Source organism: Callorhinchus milii, unplaced genomic scaffold (genome assembly GCF_018977255.1).
Source record: "Callorhinchus milii isolate IMCB2004 unplaced genomic scaffold, IMCB_Cmil_1.0 Scaffold6, whole genome shotgun sequence".
NCBI classification, from domain to species: Eukaryota; Metazoa; Chordata; class Chondrichthyes; order Chimaeriformes; family Callorhinchidae; genus Callorhinchus; species Callorhinchus milii.
In genome coordinates, this window is record NW_024704747.1 from 19,306,550 (window position 1) to 19,327,137 (window position 20,588).

Sequence of the window (20,588 nt, forward strand, 5' to 3'; positions counted from 1 at the left end):
TGTGAAATGCACAAAAGGAGCTCTGTGCTGTCGAGGTTAAACTGGAGGAAACTGTTTTGCACAGAAAGTGATGTTAAAAGAGTGTGTCAGAGCCTGCACTCCAGCATCATAGTCCGAACTATGGGATTAAAAATATAAAAGCAGCATCGGTCAATGCAGCCAGGCTCATTCATCAATAATGAAAGAAACTACATTTGTACTGTGTCTGATCAGGAGATAATGCTTTAAAACGCTTACCAAAGAAATCAGTGCAGTGACTGTTTTTGTCCCACTAAACAAACATTGAGGTAAATGACTAATCTGGAGAGGGCCTTATTGGCCAGGGTCCTATTTTCAGATAGCATCATGGGAGCTTCACTGTGTACCTGAGCAAGTACACAGGACTTTACTTTAATGTCTCATTCAATAATACGGTGCCCTGCTGTAGTGCACTGGTGTAAGTCGTACTGGTGCTTCAATCCACAACTTTCTCATACAGAGGCAAGAGTCCTACTTACTGAAGCCAAGCTGACGCTTTTTCTTAGAATCATCTGCAGGCTGGATAAGCGTGTAATGACTAGAATGGCGTGAAAATATTTTTTTACACATGGGAAGGACCCATAAGAACAGAATAATGCTTCTTTATTCCTCAAAGCCATTTAGCACATTTGTAGCAATATAGCCATTCCTGACATCCCCAGAGAAAATATTTAGACAGAACAGTATGGGCATTTGTAATGCACAGCTGTGGTTGGAGTATTCATTCCTACTCCAGATGGTTCACATTAAGGAGGAGGTCTGGTGAAATATGATTTAAGCTGAAGGGAGCTAGAAGCAATTTCTTAGAATTATTACTGATATTCTCATGTGTCGGTAAATCATATCTTTAGCAAATGATCGGCTGGTTGGATAGAGTTTCATTCAGCTTGAATTCAGAGTCCAGGCCAAGTCACGTGCAGAAGCCATGAATGACTCTCTTTCAGTGCTTTGTTACTGCCTCTCAAGTCTTAAACCAATTACACATTAGCCTCTTTAATGCTTCTTAGACAACCCTGCCAATAAAAAAAACTGGAAACGTACCTCCACTTCCACAAACTCATTTAATTTCTTGCACGTGGCTGAAAAGGTCTCAGTCGTTCCAAATTCAAAGTACCACAGTTTGTTCTTCATTCTGAAAATATAAGGTGGTATTTTTTTTACACACACACACACAGAACTGAGACACTAGTGCAACTGAACACAGCCGATTCCAAGAGATCTTTCTCTTTTTACTTTAATAGTTTCAGATAACAAATCAATGCAATGGGTCGCTGGTTATCAGTATTAATCTCAGCAGGAGAGAGAATTCAATCACACAGGTCTCTCCTCCTGTCACTGACTGAATTAAAAGCAGCCCTGAGTAATGAGTGAGTCATCGCGCGTGATAAAGAACAACAATTAATGAATGTTAACCCTGAGAACGCAACCCTTTCTGGTGTGTGCATCTCAAACACCCAGTTCCCTGAACCTTGTTGTAGAGGTGCAATGCTAAGAATAACAATGTGATGCCTGTTGCTATAGCCTTTTGGTTTAAAGAAGATTGAGAATATGGCAAACACAGAGAAACGGTTCCTGTATATCACTTCACAAATGTAAAGCCACAGCTCACAAACAATTGAGTAATTTTAATCAGTAATTTTATATCAATATTAAATTATTAATTTGCTTAAATAGGCAAGGCGATGGGGGTCATGGAGGTGTGGAAGATGGGTGGGAAATGCAATTGAGACCATCCTGTTGTCATACCGTGGGGGGGGTGGGGGATTAAAGTTCTCAAGTTCTTAGATCATTGAATTAAAGTGTAAAGTAACCAAAGCAAAAAACTACAATAACTGGATTTCAAATTAAGACAAAATTTAAGACCGTTTTCTAAAATTCTGCGTAATCTTAAATTTGAAGACAATCTCACGACTTAAAGGCAAAGAACACAGGAATCTTGGGTTCCCCAATGTCCATTTTACAGCAGAGATCAAACTCAGCCAATTGTATCTCTCAATCTGCCATGCATGAGATCATCTACTCAGCTCAAGCCTGGGGGAAATCAAACGTGGGACCTTTCTGCACTGTATCCCTGAACTCCACACTAGATGGCTTTACCATTTGAACGACCATGGGGGCTGCCTCTCGATATTTTCACTGAGTGATCAAAGCCAGCCTTGTACATCAACCCAATTTTATGGCAGACTTTGTCAACTGGGGGCCCAAATCTTGCAAATCGCTGAAGGTGCTCTGATTTTAGCAGGTGGATCTAGTGCACTCATGGCTGCTTCTGGAAATTTTATAATATAATTTCTGCTCTCAACATTACCCGCTACATTAAAGCAGGATTAATGTAATGAAAACTGTTTCTCACTCCCCAAAGGAATAATACAGAGAGGCATCTAATTGAAATAATAAGAACTGATCGCATTAATTTAATATAATCCATCCGATGTAATTATATCAATCTTTATATCGTCCACTCCATACCCCAAAGAGATTTGTAAAGAGGGCTGCCTGTGGACATTGAACTCTGGTGTGGAATGAGGTCCACATGGAAAGGGATAGAGTGGGGGAAGACATTCAATCAACAGGTATTTCACCCCTTACATGGGTCAAATAAAGGATCCACCTGTTAATGTGGAAAGGAAGTAACACCTGAGGGTGGCGATGGCTCAGAATTCTAGTTCATTTTCAGCCAGGTAAGGATTTAAAATTAGCAACATCTAGCGGAGGTGGGGGTAGCCAACACCATTTAAACAGAGTTGCTATCCGTGTAAAGGAAATGTATATGATTAACGACTATAATTCATCAGATGTTAAAGATGCCATAGCACAATTCGACAAGAGAAGGTAGTTTCTCCCATTCTCCAGGCCAACAATCCTCTGAATAAAATTGGGTCATTCCCTTCATGGCAGTTTGTGGGACACATTAGCTACCATTTGTATTTATACTCTATATAAATACAGTGTAATTATACTTCACATTACATTCTGTGAAATGTTTTGAGACATCTTCCTGATGTTAAAGATGCTGTGTGAGGATTTTTTTTAAGGTGCAGGGGATGTGTATATGTAGGTAAATGGCATACAATCATAAAACTGTTCTTAAATACTGTGCATAGATTCTGATTTAGCGTTTCATCCAAAACAAAATCATTGTTTAATGCTGGCTCCAAACAAATAAATGTAACTTCACCCAGGATTTAGAAAAGAAAAGCACAAGAGTTGAAAAATATTCCATAACATCTGAGAAGCACTAATCCTGATATGAGTGTTTGGAATTCATCAATTTCAGAAGATTAAGAACAGTAATCTGCAATAATATTACTCTTCATACATGTTTTACAGAATTCTTAGAACTCATAATTAATAATTACTTAGAAATGTTTTATTCCGAACAAGACTGTTAATATTTGTTTGACTAAAAGACTGGATCGCTGCTCCTTGCTGATCCCAGTAGGGGTGCTTTTGTTCACCTCAATGAATCTATACCACCTAGGACAACGTAGGTCAGTCTACACTCTCTCACTATTTGGACCTTCCAGGTTTGTATAGCTCAATATCAGATATAGTTATTGTTAGTAATACTACAAGGATCTCGATAATCTTACTGCAAAACAAAGGTCCCAAAGGGGCAGTGTTACTTTCCCCTATCCTCCTGACCAAAGGAAGAAAAGCAAGACAAGGCAGAATTGTGACCAATGTGCACTATAAATGATCCAGTCTAATTAAATCAGAAATGTGCATTCAGCTCTGTGCAAGTTCCCGATCATCACCAATAATTTACAGTGATGTAGTGCTTTTCGTGTTGTGAGGATATCTCAAAGTGCTTTTATAAACCAGACTGGGTACCTGAGCGGAGGAAGGTGACAGAAAAAGAAGTTGAAAATATGAGAAAAATGGGTCTTAAGGCAGAATTTAAAGGTTAGGGGGTGGGGAGGCATAGGGACTTCCAGAGTATCAGAGCACTGGGCAGAATGTTTGGAAGTTTATCCACCAATGTTGGGATGGATTGGGCAGGGGACATGGAGCAGGCTGGTGTTAGCAGAGTGGAGGCAGCAGCTGAAGTGATGAAAAACAGAAAGCAAGTGCACAGTCTTTAATATTCTATCTTCATATGGGTGGAGTGACAAGATTTGATACTTAAGACCAGAGACTCAAAGAGCGACAATTTATAAATTTCTATTGCAACCTTCAGTAAGTTGTTTCATTGAAAACTCATTGAGGAAGGGTATTTCTTAATAGATGGGTAAACCAAGAAATTTAACTTGCAATCCAGCGAACATGATAAGAGACATTGCTCTACTACAAAGAGACCAACTTGATATGTAAATTGACATTACACCCTTAGTCAGCTGTAGTCTTGCTCTGTTTGTAGGTGGACCTAGTGCACTCAAAGACTTGATTAGATGCTATATCAAATGCAAGGATTATTATTATTATTAATAGCTGCATATGGAAAGCCTATAAATATAATTCCTGTTCTCAATAATACCCGCTACATTAAAGCAGTATTAATATAATCAAGGACCTTTCTCACTCCCCAAAGGAACATTATAAAGAGGCATCTAATTGAAATAATAAGAATTGTTCACATTAATTTAACATAATTGATCTGGTGTAGTTACATCAATCTTTATCTGTCCATTGAACTCTAGTGTGAAAATGAGATCCATATGGAAAAGGAAGTGGGGGGAGGGAGACATTCAATCAGTAGGTATTTCACCCCTTACACGGATCAAATAAAGGATCTGCCTGTTAATGTGGAAAGGAAGTAATTCCCTGAGCGTGATGGTGCCTTGGAATTCCAATTCATGTCTCAGCCAGATAAGGACCTAAAATTGGCAACATCTAGAGGAGGTGGGGGTAACCAATGCCATCTAAAACAGTTTCCGTCTGCATAAAGGAAATGTATATGATGACGACTGTCAATTCACCAGACAAGTCCTAATATGGATTCATATTGACTTGATCTCCCTGTGCAGTTTAAGTGGCATTGGTGTACAATCGTTGGCCCACAAAATATACAATGAATTAATTTTACAGTATATTCTGTGAAGCACTTTTAGACGTCTCAAAGATGTGATAAGGCTCTCTATCAAATGGAAGTATTATAATGTAGCATCAATTGCAAAACCACCTGAATTGGATACGAATGACTATATCAAACAACAGGGGGGAAATTCAAGTCTCATTGTTTTGCTCTTTCTTTCGTTTTAAAAAGAGAAAAACACCCCATTTCAGTACATCTCATTACAATAACGAACAAAAGTCTATTTATTTCTATCAGCTTCCTATCTATCTGGGTTATTGATATAAAATGTTACTCTTACAAATAGGTGAACACTGTTGGAGAATGGGCTCTGCCGATGGCCTTAATGGGTAAAGATTTCCATAGTGCAAAATCAGACCAAATCAGAAGGTCATAGATTGAATCCCTGGTCTAGCAGCCAGACGGGGCACCTAGTGAGGTGCTACAATTGCCCTCAGTGCCAGGAAGGACAGGGCAAAATGGAAAAAGCAAAGCCAGGTTTCCAGTTTATGTCCCTATCCAGTGATCATCTATGAAAATGTTCATAGGGTATCGGGTAAGATAGGATCAGCCTTAATTGTCACATCTGCATTCAGTCAAATACCTTACCTATCTGGTTTACACAAGAAGAACTGACATTAAATGTTGCCAGGACCTGGGATATGTGGAAAAGCATATCGGCAAAGGTGGGGGGGGGGGGGGGGGGGGGAGGGAGGAGGGGTTTACTTGCCAACAAAGAAATTTGCCAAGAAAAACAAACTGGCAACTGTTGATGCAAATTTACGTGACCCAGTTACAAATTCATCCTGTGCTACTTTATAGATTGTAGACTCCTGAAAAGATTGTGTGAATGTTGTGCATCTTATTAGATTGTATTTGCATTGTTCACTTACACTACTAAGAGGTTTTAATTTGAACATTTGGGAGAACAAATATTGCTGGAAATTTTAGCAGCATATTTTTGATGGATAATAGAGCCCAGTGGGAGATTTACCTGGGATCAGACAAAGCGATAAGAAAGACCCATAAATTGAACTAATTGAGAATTGCCAATAATAATGTGTGACTGGCTGCTCACACAGCACGGACAGATAATACACGACTTTCTTAAATTACTTCAGCAATAAATGTAAACATATCAATTTAATTACGCTAAGTAAATTTTCTGTCCAACATGTAGAACTCTTAAACATATTCCTTCCTTATATATTTTTTCTATCCTTCAAACAAAAAACAACAAAAACTAGGGCCGAGTGAAAATTCCGAAACGACATGAATGTGGGCAATTTAGATTGGTTTGCAAAGTAATTCAGATGCTTTGCACTCCGATCCATTGTGGATTTGAAGAAATGCCAAAGGCTGGAGGCACTGAGCACAAATGCTGTAAGCTGTGGAATGGGCAGATGACGATTCAATCCTCAGATCCCCCTTGCCCCCCCCCCACCCCCCAAACTCCCTTCTCAAACAGAGATAGAGATATCAATTTGGGGTTTCACCACCTCTGATAGATAGAAGGAAAATTTACCAAAATAGTTCATCCTGAATGGTACTCCAAACCTTGGACTGACTGGTGGTTAGAGAGGAGCACAGGAGCAATTTCAACTCTACCCCATGATAATAATAATAATAATCCTTGCATTTGATATAGCGCTTTTCATGTTGGGAGGACGTCCCAAAGCGCTTCACAGAACACACTGTAAAGTGAATTGACTGTATATTTGTGGGTGAACGCGGCAGCCAATTGCGCACAGCAATGTCCCACAAATAGTCGTAGATTGAAAATGACCAATTTATTATTGTTTTTGGTTTTAGAGGGATTATTATTAGGTGTGTGGAGTAAGGAAACTTGCCCAAGGTTTCGCCCTCTGCCTGGAATTGAACTCAGGTCTCTCGCTTGCAAAGCGAGTGCTCTAACCACTGAGCTACAGGATGGGCCACTGACTTCATGAAAAGGGAATTAGGACTGGGAGGAAATCAGGGAGAGAAGGAAATGGCCAGAACATATGTGCTGCAACACACAAAAAATATTTTCTTGGCAAAGCCCATCAGCAATTCCAGTGTGCTGCAAATGGTTCCAAATAACCTGATACAGCACTTACTTGGCAGTTCAAAGCGGCACTTGTAGCCATCAAACAGAATAACAATAATAAAAAAAAACCTCAAAAGATCATGCCCATAATGATGAAATACAAAAACAACAACCCAACTCGATATTTAAAAGGATTTTTTTCGATCCCGTTTAAATAATGATGACAGAAAAATGATGGAAGGTCGCCACATTCCTTCCTTTGTTGTTCTGCTTTGGGTTAATTGCAATCAGTTAGTTGCAAGAATGGCACAGAAAAGTGAAAGCTAAAAATTCTCAGCCTTCTAAAATAAATACTTGATACAATATTAGGGCAATAAAGTAAAGCACTTTACTTTAGTATACTTGCATTAATTATACTGGGTTTGATTCCCAGCAGAGCGAAATGTTGGGCAGGTTTCCTTACTCCACACGCCTCTGTTTGCCTAGCGATGAGTGGGAGCCCGGTTGGTGGTCGATCGCTTTTCCGGGGATAGTAATCCCTCAAAGAAAAACAATAATAATTTGATCACTCAATCCATGATTGTTTGTGGGACATTGCTATGTGCAATTGGCTGCCGCATTTTGCCTACAAATATACAGTACTTTACAGTATATTCTGTGAAGTTCTTTGAGACGTTGAGAAGACATGAAAAGCGCTATATCAAATGCAAGGATTATTATTATTTTATTAATTATCATCTGTACTCATGTTAGTCCAACCTCAAGATGTTACCCTATGTGAAGGTGCCACATAAATATAAGTTGCTGCTGTTAATCTCAAAAACACTTATAACAATTGGTGGTATTTATTCATTTCTACCCTTCACCTATGAAATGCTATGTCCAAATACGAATGGAAAACGTAGAGTACAATGCCTACATTTTATACCTTAGCACTTCTAAGACCAGTTGTTAAACTCTCTTCATACTCCTCCTGCACTTGATACTTCAAACGTACTGAAGAACATTTGAAATCTGCCTTCATTGTATCTGCTTTGCCATGGCATCAAGGTGAATGTTGTTTCATGTGCATTAACCCTCATCAATCAGTCTCGCTATTCTGATGCGCAATAGAAAATGTTAAGCAGTAAGTGTACGCGTTTCTAAAGTTCTTCACATTTTGAATGCAGCACTGGCTTTGAAGCCCAAACAAGCAGGGCAACCAAAACAGACAGTCAGCACTCCTTCCCAGGGATATCAAGGATGGTTCTCCATAACATGGGCTGTAATTACATACATGCATCTTTAATGCATCCTCCTCAGAGATTACTGCACATTGTAGGTTAAGTGTGTAATGGCAGTAATGTGAAACCATCTACTAAGAGCTCCTACCTCAATGTGTACATATTTCTTTGCCTTTTATGGAGACCTGCATACAGCATTGCTGCCTCATTTCCTCTAATAACCTTTGGTTTACCAACAAGTATATTTCTCACTATAGATCCACACCAATGTTAAAAATATCTTCATAAAGACCACAAAGTATTTTACAAATCGACATGCCTGCATTAACAGATACATTTTCTGCCTATGATAATTTAAAAAAAAATTCTTAATTTGCACACGCCTTTATATAGAAGGTCTAGAAAAGGCATTTAAAAGCTGAACGCTCTGACTGGCTCCTGAACAGCAATATCGTAAATTGATAGGCAACATTTAACTTGAGATAACAAAGGCAGCAAAATTGGAAAATGAACTTTGACATTGATGAGGCACAGAGAGGCTGTGAGAGCAACATCACTTAATGTATGCAGTTTGCGTGTGGAGGGGAAGGGGGCTATTTGTCTTTGCAATGGAAGATGAAACTGATTCTCCTTCATTATATGTAAAGATTTAAACAGCTCTTGGTTAGCTGTACAAATTTATCACAGCACCACTGAGAAAACCAGTAGACAAATTACTCTAAGTTACCAGCACTGCAAGATTTGGTATAAAATGTCATCATTTAGAAAAACGCTGATGAATCTAAATATTGATTAAGATTTTATGATGATCACAGAACAGCTAAGGTTGTCTCCATTATTGGAATTCAGCTACTATTAGCTCTAGTATTCCACTGTGCCTCTTCAAAGTTCTAACAATAATAATAATTGTTGCATTTGGTATTGCATCTTCCACATCAGGAGGATGTCGCAAAGTACTTCGCAGAATTTACAGTAAAGTGCAATGGCTGTGTTTTTTGCAATGTGGCAGTCAATTTATGCACAGCAATGTTCCACCAACAGTCATAGAATGAATGACCAATTTTATCTGGAGGAATGCAAGCCAGGATACCAGGAGAAACCCTGGTCTCTTTTTGAACAGTGCCATACGATCTTTAACGTCCACTTGATCAGGCAGTCGGGACCTCGGTTTTTAACATCACAGCCTGACATCTTGACATCAAACAAACAAAACCAGAATTTTAAAAGCTGTATTTTCATTGCTTATAATGGGTTTCGGTGGTAATTTTCGGACAGGAATTGTTGCATGGCTTTTGGAAGCTATCTAACATCCCCCTCACTGTACTGGGGTCACTGAGAAGCTGAGTAACACCCTCAATGTTGCCCTAGCTTAGTGACGTCAGATTGCTGCAGATAATAATAATAATCCTATTTAATGTAGTGCCTTATCACATCTTCGGGACATCTCAAAGGACTTCACAGAGTATACTGTAAGGTGAATCGACCGCATATTTTGTGGGCGAAACGTGGCAGCCAATTGCACACAGCAGTGTCCCACAAATAGTCGTGGATTGAGTGACCAATTATTATTATTTTGTTACCCCCGGAAAAGTGATCCACCAGTCAACTAACAATGGGGTTCCTACTTACTGCTAGGTAAACAGAGGCATGTGGTGTAAGGAAACTTGCCCAACGTTTCGCCCTGCTGGGAATCCAACCTAGGTCTCTCGCTTGCGAGGTGAGTGCTCTAACCACTGAGCTACAGAAATCCATCAGTGAAGCAGCTTTTGGTTCCTTCAATTGCTGATAGAATTTCTCTGTGGTTTACATATCTTGTAAAGTGGTTTAATAGGTGTTTCCCTGCAACTGGCTTTTTGCAATTTCATTTCTCTCTCTTCAACTAATTCAGGATTTTCTCCTCACAGCTGGGAGTGTTGGTCAATTTAGGCCAAATTCTTGGGACAGCCATTTCTGATGGTGTTCTTACTGAGAGAGACACACAATGACAGCTTTCCCCTCCCCTCAGGTAGCTATCCACCTACCAGCCCAGCTGAGCACAACTAATTCTCATCCAAACCACGGCAGGTGAATTGCCAGTGACAGGCAGAGTGAAGGAGCTCAAACCTTTGACCATCTGCTTGTTGTTTTTCTCATTCAAGCTGCCAATCTTTTACACTTGAAGAATAAAGAACTGTGTGAAATGTGATGCATTTTCATTACATCATCCGCAAAGTGCATCCAATACAACACGTTATTGTTAATCCTTGCCAAACCACTCTAACTTGATTTCCAGACACCTTCTGCGATTAATGACAAAACAGTAAAATGAAGGGTGTTTACAATAAATTATATCCTGTTAGTCTACATTTTTGCCTTCGGGTCTAAAACTTCACAAGATTGTTCCCAAGTGTCTCCTTGACATTACAAACTCATGGGTGCACTTTCCCGTAATGAAATTGCCTCATGGAAGCATTGGTGTAGATCGAGGATTACAAATCACAAGAGAGGTTTGGATGAAGGCCATTGACTCATTATTCTAGAGTACCCTCTCTACCCTTCACATTGTGGCATTAAGCAGTTTCAAGTTGAGTCCTGGCCTCTCTATCAACCTTCCTGGCAACCTGTTTCTGTTATTAATTACCCTCTTTGCTCAGGAATACTTTGTGATGTCTGACCTGCACTTGTTCTTCACAACCATGAACTTGTGTCCTCCTGATATGTTACCTTGGCATGTTGCAGCCTCCGCTCCACCATTGGAGGTCGCGCTTTCAGCTACTATGCCCCAAAACTCTGGAACACCACAGTATAAATCCCTTCGCCTTGCTCCCTCTCTCCCCTTCTTCAAGCCCCGCTTGAAAACCTTCCTTTTCGATCTTGCTTTTGGTCACTCCCCACCCCTCATCCCCCCAGGCTTGGAGTCAGGCTCCGCCACCATTAAGTACTTTGAGACGCTTGGAGGGCACTATGTAGTGCAAGTTGTTGTCTGAAAATATTATTTTAGGTTTACCTTCTCAATCCCATTTATAATAATAATAATCCCTGCATTTGATATAGCGCTTTTCACGTTATCTAGACGTCTCAAAGCGCTTCAAGAATAGACTGTAATGTGAATTGACTGTATATTTGTGGGCGAAATGAGGCAGCCAATTGCGCACAGCAATGTCCCACAAACAGTCATGGATTGAAACGACCAATTCATTATTGTTTTTTTTTTGAGGGATTATTATCAGGCGTGTGGAGTAAGGAAACATGCCCAAGGTTTCACCCTGCTGGGAGTCAAACCCAGGTCTCTCGCTTGCAAAGTGAGTGCATTAACCACTGAGCTACAGGATTCCACTTGTGTCCAAAGCATCTTATACGGTTTACTTCAATAAAGTCTCTTTGGAGACATCTCTTTTTCAGGTTGAACAGCCCTTATTTATCTTTTCGTTCTTCACACTCATCCCTCTAACACTGGGAATCATTCTGGTTCTCTCTTCTGCGCTACCTTCAGTGTGTTCAGCCCAAGTGCTCCGGGACACTACCCAGCGTGGAGGGAGCTATACAAATGCAAGTTGTTGTTGTGTTGGCAGTCCCTTTATACTGTGGTGGCCTAAACTGTACATAGTACCTAACCATTTTAGAGAAGGAGACTTGAATGATTTGGCAAAATAGCCCAGCATCTGGTTTTCCTAATTTATTGCTGCCTCGCATGGCTTGGACACATCAAATCATGTAATGCTACTTGATAGGTGGTATTCTTTCCACATACACAAGTGACTCTTATTTTTACTGCTTAGTTACACAAAGTTCATTTCTTTGCTTTGAACTTTAATGTTCCAGCAGCCGCAGTGTGACAGTCACCAGGAAATCAATACTAATTCTCCTACAATTGGAACTATCCCCGTCTTTGTACCTGTGCTTTCAGGCACCAAACAAGTTTATTAAAGACCGATCAAACCTGTGTATTTCATTGCACTTGAATAAACCTAAACTGAATGTAGTATATGCTGATCACCGCATACAGAACTGCTAGCTGGCAGTTGAAACTACAGCATGGAGTGTTCATTTAATTTTTAAAAATCCAGCCATGGATGAATCAGCACTAACGCAAGCAGGCAGATAACAGGAAAAAAAACTATTTCAACAGGAAAGCTACTTCAAAATCAGTGATGTGCAGAGCTCATTACATCTGATGCAAGTTCATCCCATCTATCACTGGGATTTAGAACTCATATAGTCTAGGCTAACACTCCAATGCAGTGCTGGGGGTGTCGGAGGTGTGGTCTTCGGCTAAGATGTTAAACTGAGGCCCCGTTCGGGTGGATGTAAACGATCCCATGGCACTATTCGAAAAATGAAAAACAAATCCCCCCCCAAATAAAATAGTTCACTCACTCCATGGCTGTTTGTGGGATATTGCTGCTGTGTTTTGCCCACAGTCAAAATACAGTCAATCCACTTTACAGTATATTCTGTGAAAGACTTTTAGACGCCTTGACGATGTGATGCGGTGCTGTACCAAATGCAAGGAGTATTATTATTTAATTTAAAGACTAGAAAAATAAGCAATGCTGACACCCTAACCATCTCCCTCCTTTGTAAATTGTGGTGCCAAAACATAATTTGAAATCACATGAGCTGAGCCCATATGCTAAATACAACTTACATCAAAATAGTTTTTGTGAACATACATTTTTTTTTAAATTGTGTATTTGTTTAACATTTAAGAAATGATTCACATGAAAATGTTACAATGGAGCTAATTTCAAGTTCTTTCCTTTGAAAATCTGGAGATAGGTTGTAACTGCACAAGGTAACTTAATTAGATCTGAGATCACATCCCTTCTGTGTTAAAAAGGGTCCATTCCAGCCAAGGGTTTCCAATTTTGAATACATGTAGAGACACATGATTAGTCATTGTTACATTTGCTTTTGAAGATACTGAGCGTGTGAGAAAAAAGGGTAAATGATGTAATTATAACCAGTCAGTTTCATCCATAAATCAAATAATTACAGAATCCTGTAATTTATTCTATTCACGTTTCCACATGGTGTCCACATGGCACATAATAGACGCCTTCCTTCCTTCCCTTCTCTCCCTACCCCCAACCAACCCTGCCACCATCCATAAACAGATGTCTGAAGCAGGGTCACCCATTTGTGTACCAGCTGATGGTTTGTGACTGGTAGCTAACAGGATCACGGTTTTAATGCTTTTTAGCAACACCATTGTTATCCCACTTAGCGGCAGTAGAAAGACATGCTGCAAACCACAAGACTAATGTGTAACCTGGCTTTGTGACATTGCTATTGAGAACGATGTGTGTGTGGGGAGGGGTGATGGGGGGGGGAGAAAGAGTTTTTTTTCTCTGCCTCTAGAACATCCAGGCAATTCATAGTCAATACTTCAGGAAATCTCTTCATCTGAACTTCAGTGTCTGTGTTATTACCTCTACTCTGCCCCTCTAATTGGGCTTCCACAACTGATGAGAAACCACTCATTGGCTTTGCCGCTGAAATCGAGGCTACCCCCTGCACCCACCCTCAAAAGCGAAATGCTGCACAAGTCTGCTCAAGAACCTAACCTCAACTTGATCTGTCCTTAACACAGTGATAATGCGTGAAATAACATTTCCTGCAATAAAATGTGCTGTGTGATTGAAGAACAGATGGATTGGTTTTATTTCACTGTGTGAACAGGCAATACAGTTCTTCATGGTAAGTACTTGTGGAGAGAAAAGGGGGGTGGGGGGAATCAATAAATAAAACATCAAGAGAAATTGTCTGGGCCTCTTGCCTAGAACTACAAACAAGATGTTCAAAACAAGTGCTTGAATTTTAAATCATATGCAAATTTGTCTTTGAAGATGAAAGATAATTAGTTAAAAAGAGACAGGTCTTTTCAGTCTCTCCAAATTTACATCCGACCTATTGAAAACCAAACATGCCAAACCTATTCCCATGTTATCTCACAAAGTACAGGGCAATGGTATAAAATTGTTCTCTAAGAATTTAAACAAATATTGGCATTTGCCATTTAAAAGCCTAAAGGAATTTGGGATCTACCCCTCTTTTTATTTACAGCAAATAGGAGACAAATCTGTTTAAGAAATGATCAAAATAACTAAAAAATCACATCAACTCCTCTGCTTTCCTAAATGCAATTTGGGACAAATGCGATTTTTCGGTGGGTTCACGAAAAATTAGCAGCAAATGACAACATACTTCCAACAAGGCGCACTGAATGCTCCCTTATGTAGGGGTGACCAGAACTGTATGCAGCCATTGAGCCCTATTAAATGTTAAGGAAGGCAAAGAGATTGAGGGAGAGACTTCCACAGCTTTGGGGCATAGTGGCTGAAAGCACGGCCACCGATGGTGGAGCAGAAAGTCCGGGGGTCAAGGAGGAGGCTGGAGCCAGTCGAGTGGAGAGATGGTGGGGTGATGGGAGGGTTGCCAGGGCACGAGGGGATTTAAGTACAAGAGTGAGAATCTTGAAATCGATTTTTGGTGGGGGAGGTGCGCCCTTACCCCCACGGTGTAAAACAACCAAGGAGCCAGTAGTGGAACGACGCCCAAAGCCCACAGGCACAAAGGCCTTTGTGTGCATTCACCCGGTGCAGGTAAGGTGGGGAGACTTTGAAATCTTCCTTTTCATTGAACTTTATTGAGAATCAAATACTAACTAGGTGTGAACCTCTTTCCATCTTGTATGCACAGTCTGTGACAAAAACCTCAGGGGGGCAGGTGGTGGGTGTGGGGTGGCTGGGAGTTAAAGCACCATTAGAATAAATGATCCATTCGCATATGCCTGTTTTGCTTGGTGTCAAATAACCTTTTCTTGTAAGTTTAAAGTTTGTAAATTTAACATCGAAGTCTGTTGAGCCACGAATATCAATGCATCACTAGTTCCTACAGTCTGCGGGGCGTTTCCAATAATGAGCATGTTTACATTAACATCATCTAAAGCACCACAGAAATGAGTTTGCTTCATTCAAGAGGAGGACCACACCCACACTTCATCTCAAGACCTCCGTCACATCGAGCCTCAAAAGATTTTGATTCTAATAACAATTTATAATAGCATTTGATACAGAGCCTTTCACATCAGGAGGTCATCTTAAAGCACGTCACGGGTTTTTCTGTGAAGCATAGTTGACTGTATTTGTCAGGGAAGGTAGCAGCAATGGCCCACAAACAGCCATGTCCAAGTGGCAAGTCTGGAGGCAGAGGGTGAAATGCATAAGGCTGTGCGTATACCAACTGAGCCATGGGGAAATCCATCACAATATCTGAAATGCCCATTGCAGCTGTCAAGCACAAAAGGGATAGTGGTCGAACAAGAGTTGGAAGAAAGCCCCTTGAAATTCCTAGGTATCCAAAATATTTCACCTATGCGATGTGCACAAGAAGTGCATCACCACATACATACCTGAGGCAGTTCCTTCAGCACTACATTACATGGAAAGAGCTTGAACTACAATCTGTAATCCCTGAGTGGGAGGAACTCATTATGGGCGTTTGCGCTTTCGTTTGATCTGAATTTACAGACTAAACACAGTCTGAAAGAAATAATAGATGCGTGTATAGGAAATGACCGCGTTTGACACTGATCCAAGCAACGTTTTGCTGTGTTCATGTAGCTTGCAGCTAGCACTTCCCACGACACGTTAAGCTGCTTTTGAGTTTCCTTGAAAGATAAATGGCACAAACCAAAATATTTAAATGCTTTGAGAGACGTACTCCCAACGTGAAAGATGCTACATAATTGTAAATTGTTTTGTAATATGAATCCCTTTTAATTAAGTACCGGCCTATCTCAGTGGTCTTACCCTCGGTGTTATAATAATAAAATAAGAATGATAATAATCCTTACATTTGGTATACAAATATCCTTTCAAGTCAGGAGGATGTCCAAAAGTTCTTTACAATATACACTGTAAAGCCGGTGTGTAGTTTTTAGCTCGCAGGCACTAACCAAGACTTTTTTNGAACAATGCATTTCAGCAATTAAATTATGTAAAGGAGTCACAATAGCATCTGATGTGTAATATTTTTTACAATGCGATTCACACACAAATTCCAAACAATTTAATTAAACAGCGGTAAAGTGAATGTGCTGTGAAGGGTGGATTCACTCTGCATCCAGAAGAAATCCATTGAGTTTTTCTTAAATTTGAGGGCAAAACAAAAGAGTTCATTGTTCATGAATTAGATTGACAATGATCATTTTGAGCACATTTTCACCCCCCAAAAAATACATCCGCAATTTGCATAGCTGGATTTTTTTGGTCTCCCATAAAAAATACCTTTGTTTAATGACTAGAGTAAAAAAGATTGTTTTGCTGAAATCTCCTCATTAAAACCTCTCTTACGTTGACATTTCCCCACACATTCTATCCAGAAACAAGCCTACACAAAAGGTTGCCAAAGATCACACCTGAATAGTTAGAGGAAGCTCTCTGTTGCTTGCAAAACATCCACTTTAAAAATAAGATTTAAAGATAAGATTTTCCTCTGCAGATGAAATAGTAGCTTACGTCTGTCCTTGTCATGAGATACAGGAATAGTTTTCTGGGTATTAAAATAGAAATGAGTTGTTTCCCCATTTCTCCCTTTAAGGACGCAGCTTCCAAAGGAAAAAGAAATCTTGAAAAGATTTCTTCTGTGAAAATATAAATATAAGCTGCAGCTTTTCCCGTTTTCTAAATTAACTCACTATGGTAGAAAATATTCTTTTGTAACTAAAATGTTTGGAATCTAACCAGAGAGATAAAGGAAACTGGGTGACTTTGATATGGAAGACAGTGCAATCTTCCAGCTGTAGCTTTTGGAAGACGAAACATAAAGGTTGTTTTGATATATCATATTGACCTCAGAGTTGCTCGAATTTAACAGTCCCTAGCTGCTCACATTGAGGAGTCAGCAAAATGTGCCAGAAAGTTCATGCACGACCGCATTTGCAGGTGCTCAACTTTTCAGTGCATTTTTCAGGTCCGTCAAAATGATGAAAGAAAGCAACAATAACTAAATGGTTGTAAAACTAAACACTATTTGCAGAACTGCAAAACAGATAATCTTCATACCATTGGCACATCTGCTGAGCTTGGCAAAGACAAATGCATATTTCGCACCTCTGGTCTCTCAAGTGTTTGAACAGACAGGTATCTTCTATTGCAGAATATGACCCCAAAGCAACATAACTGCAACCCCATTTGGAACCAGCCAGGTGCGTGAGCTTTTCCTTTGCTGGTGTAGATCTAACTTTAGCTGCACAAACTCTATGAGCCCATAGAGATTGGGTTACAAGACTATAAAGCTAAGGTTTTCAACTTTAAATACTTAGCACGGAAATAATTTATGCGGGTCACTGTTTCAATTATTAAATGGTGCTTACTTTTAATTCATAACCTACTGTTCTATTGAATGTGAGTTTTAATAATAGTGATAATAATATTATAATAATAATAATCCTTGCATTTGATACAACGCCTTATCAAGTCATCAAGAGGTCTCAAAGCACTTCACAGGCTTCTTGTAAAGTAAGGTGACTGTTTGTATTTTGTGGTATGAATGCGATAGCCAATATGTGCAAAGTTCCACAAACAGCCATGGAGTGAGTGAACAATTTTATTTGGGGAGAATTGTTGGCTAGGATACCGGGATAAATTCCCCAAGTGGATCCTTAAATTGGTTTAGGTTCTGAATTCAATGCAGTGCATGGAGTGCGCACCCCTTGCTCAATCACATGTGAAACATCCCGTATGATGTTTACCGCATGATATATTTGTCCAATCTTACAATGTAATTCACATTTACAAAGAGCCTTTCAATATCTGGAGGATATCTCAAAGACCTTGACAGTGCTGGATGGGTGAGAGCCAAGGTGGATGGGGAAGGGAAAAGGGAATCTTATTAGGAACTAAGTAAATATTGAGCTTGTGTTGTTTTAGCTAAAATTAGTCTCTTACCTGCTATTGAACTTCTCAGGATGCCTTTCTCTCATCACATGAAATCTGTGAGCAATGGATGCATCCTACACAAAAATAGAAGGATTGATTTGAAGATTATGAAACAAAGACAGGGAACAGTTATCAGTGCAAACTAATTGGGCTCATAACTACATTATTCCCATCACAGATGTATCATTTTCATAAATTTCCCTCCTTTCTCTCTCGATAACTTACATTTCATTTGAACCTACCATTTTGCTGACATTTTGAACATCTAGCCAGTGTTTATTTATTTGTTTATCATTAATTAAACAATGAACTAGTTTGCTCGGTCTAACAAAGAAAAAATCAACCATTTTGCATATCCCTCAGCATAAGGCTCCTGACTATAATGCCCTTTTTTCCGAAGTCTCTCCTGAAGATAATGACTCATGTACGTGTTCTAATCTTAATGGGGTTCAACTTTTTCCTGCATTACATTTTATGGAACGTTGCAGGGACTTCCGCCATAATAATCCTTGCATTTTATATAGCGCCTTATCATGTCTTCAAGACATCTCAAAGTGCTTCACAAAATATGCTGTAAAGTGAATTGACTGTATAATTCTGTGGGCAAAATGCGGCAGCCAATTGCGCACAGCAGTGTCCCACAAACAGTTGTGGATTGAGTAATCAAATTATGTTTTTATATAGCATACACCAAGAATCATAGAAATTTCAGTGCAGAAGCAAGCCATTTGGAACATCAAATCTCATTATGAGATACAAAGTCTTTAGCTGAGGTCCAAGGAGGGCAAGATGTAGCACTATTTTGATTTACATTTTTCAAGCTCTCCTTCAGCAAACAACAGAGATTCCAAATGATCGGCACCTTCCAAAGCAACAAGGACACAGGATGATGACTTCACTTGGCATTGTGTATATCTTGGTTTGTTTCCATAGTGATTCCATTTTAATTAAATCAAATGAACTAAAGTGCCATTTCCATGAATAATGGATTGTAGCTGATATAACGGCTGAAAAGCATTATTAATATAATAGCCAGAGTAATGAAAATAACTCCAGCGCGATTTGAAATGCAGTCCTTTATCAATTTGTAATTGTAATGACTACTGACAGGTTCTTCATTTGAGCAGCACATTATTGGATTTTTATGGGTCTTTTAACCTCACATATTGCTTTCTTTCTAATTGCAAGAAAAACACAATTTGCACGACCATCTAACGAGTCTCCCATTGAACATCCATTTGTCATTTGAAAATGTTCCCTCCTTTTCCAACTTGCATATTAATTAGGTATCTATATATTTTGAAATATCAATTAAATCATTGAAGATCATCTCAGACAGGTGAGTTTAATTTCATCTCAATTCCCATTGGGATTGTGAGGAACTTTTTGGGGGATTTTCGAGCTGGTGGATGGGATCTGTTGGAACTTGGATGTGGTGGGCTGAGGTACTGTATTTTTATGTTTGTTTGCTGTCTATGCTCTAAACCACAACACTATTAAGGAAGCAAAGGTTCCTCTTCAGCCTCCACGACTCATAAATAAAACACAAAATACTGCAGATGCTGGAAATCTGAAACAAAAACAGAGAATTGGGAAAACTCAGCAGGTTAGGCAGCATCTATGGAGAATGGAAAGTGAGTCAATATTTTGGGTCCACGACCCTTCGCCAGCTCTGACGAAGGGTCGTGGACCCGAAACATTGACTCACTTTCTATTCTCCATAGATGCTGCCTGACCTGCTGAGTTTTCACAGCTCTCTCTGTTTTTGTTCCACGACTCATATGTCAGGTGCTGCAATGAGTTCAGTGTAAGGTAAAAGGGCACAAGGTTTTTGAACAGACGCCAGGAAGTACGTCTCAGTACAGAGGGTAACCAGGAAGGATGATAGAGGTCACGATGCTGGGCTCATTAACCAAATAGTTTGATGCGATAAAGAGTGGGAGCAGAAAGGCTGAAGGCCTGACCGCTGCCAATTGGGCGTGACACATTCTCCATAGATGCTGCCTGACCTGCCTAGTTTTCCCAGCACTCTCTGCCGAGCGGAGGGAGAGGGCAGATTGGTAGGGATTTAGAAGGTCGCAGAGGTAGGACCGTTGAAAGGATTTAAAAATGAGGATGAACTCAATTTCAAAAGCTTCCAGTAACATTCAGGGCATTCCGTGGCTGCTGGGATGAAGATCATTCCTGTAGATTTTTACAAAATAACAGAATCTCGGGAGTTATTTGGTGTGCTGCTGAGTAGCTGGATCATGACTGGTGTAAAAGACTTTGCTTAAGACGCTGCTAAATTGTGAACAATGGACACCAGCAGGAAGCAGGCAGTGGAGCAAGGTAGGTGCTGTGTTTTCCGGTGTGTTCCTGATCAGCAGAACAATCCTCTG

General features: G+C 39.8%; 1 protein-coding gene across 2 annotated transcripts in view; it reads right to left on the bottom strand.

Annotated features, from left to right (window-relative positions):
- LOC103182909 (diacylglycerol kinase beta) overlaps window positions 1-20,588 on the bottom strand; it is a 175,823-nt gene that overhangs the window by 38,525 nt on the left and 116,710 nt on the right. For both annotated transcript variants that reach the window (XM_042336191.1, XM_042336192.1), the window contains 2 exons: window positions 18,217-18,281; window positions 1,060-1,150 (listed from right to left, as the gene is read on the bottom strand). In XM_042336191.1, coding sequence (XP_042192125.1) covers window positions 1,060-1,150; window positions 18,217-18,281 — 156 coding nt within the window. The remainder of the gene's footprint in view (window positions 1-1,059; window positions 1,151-18,216; window positions 18,282-20,588) is intronic.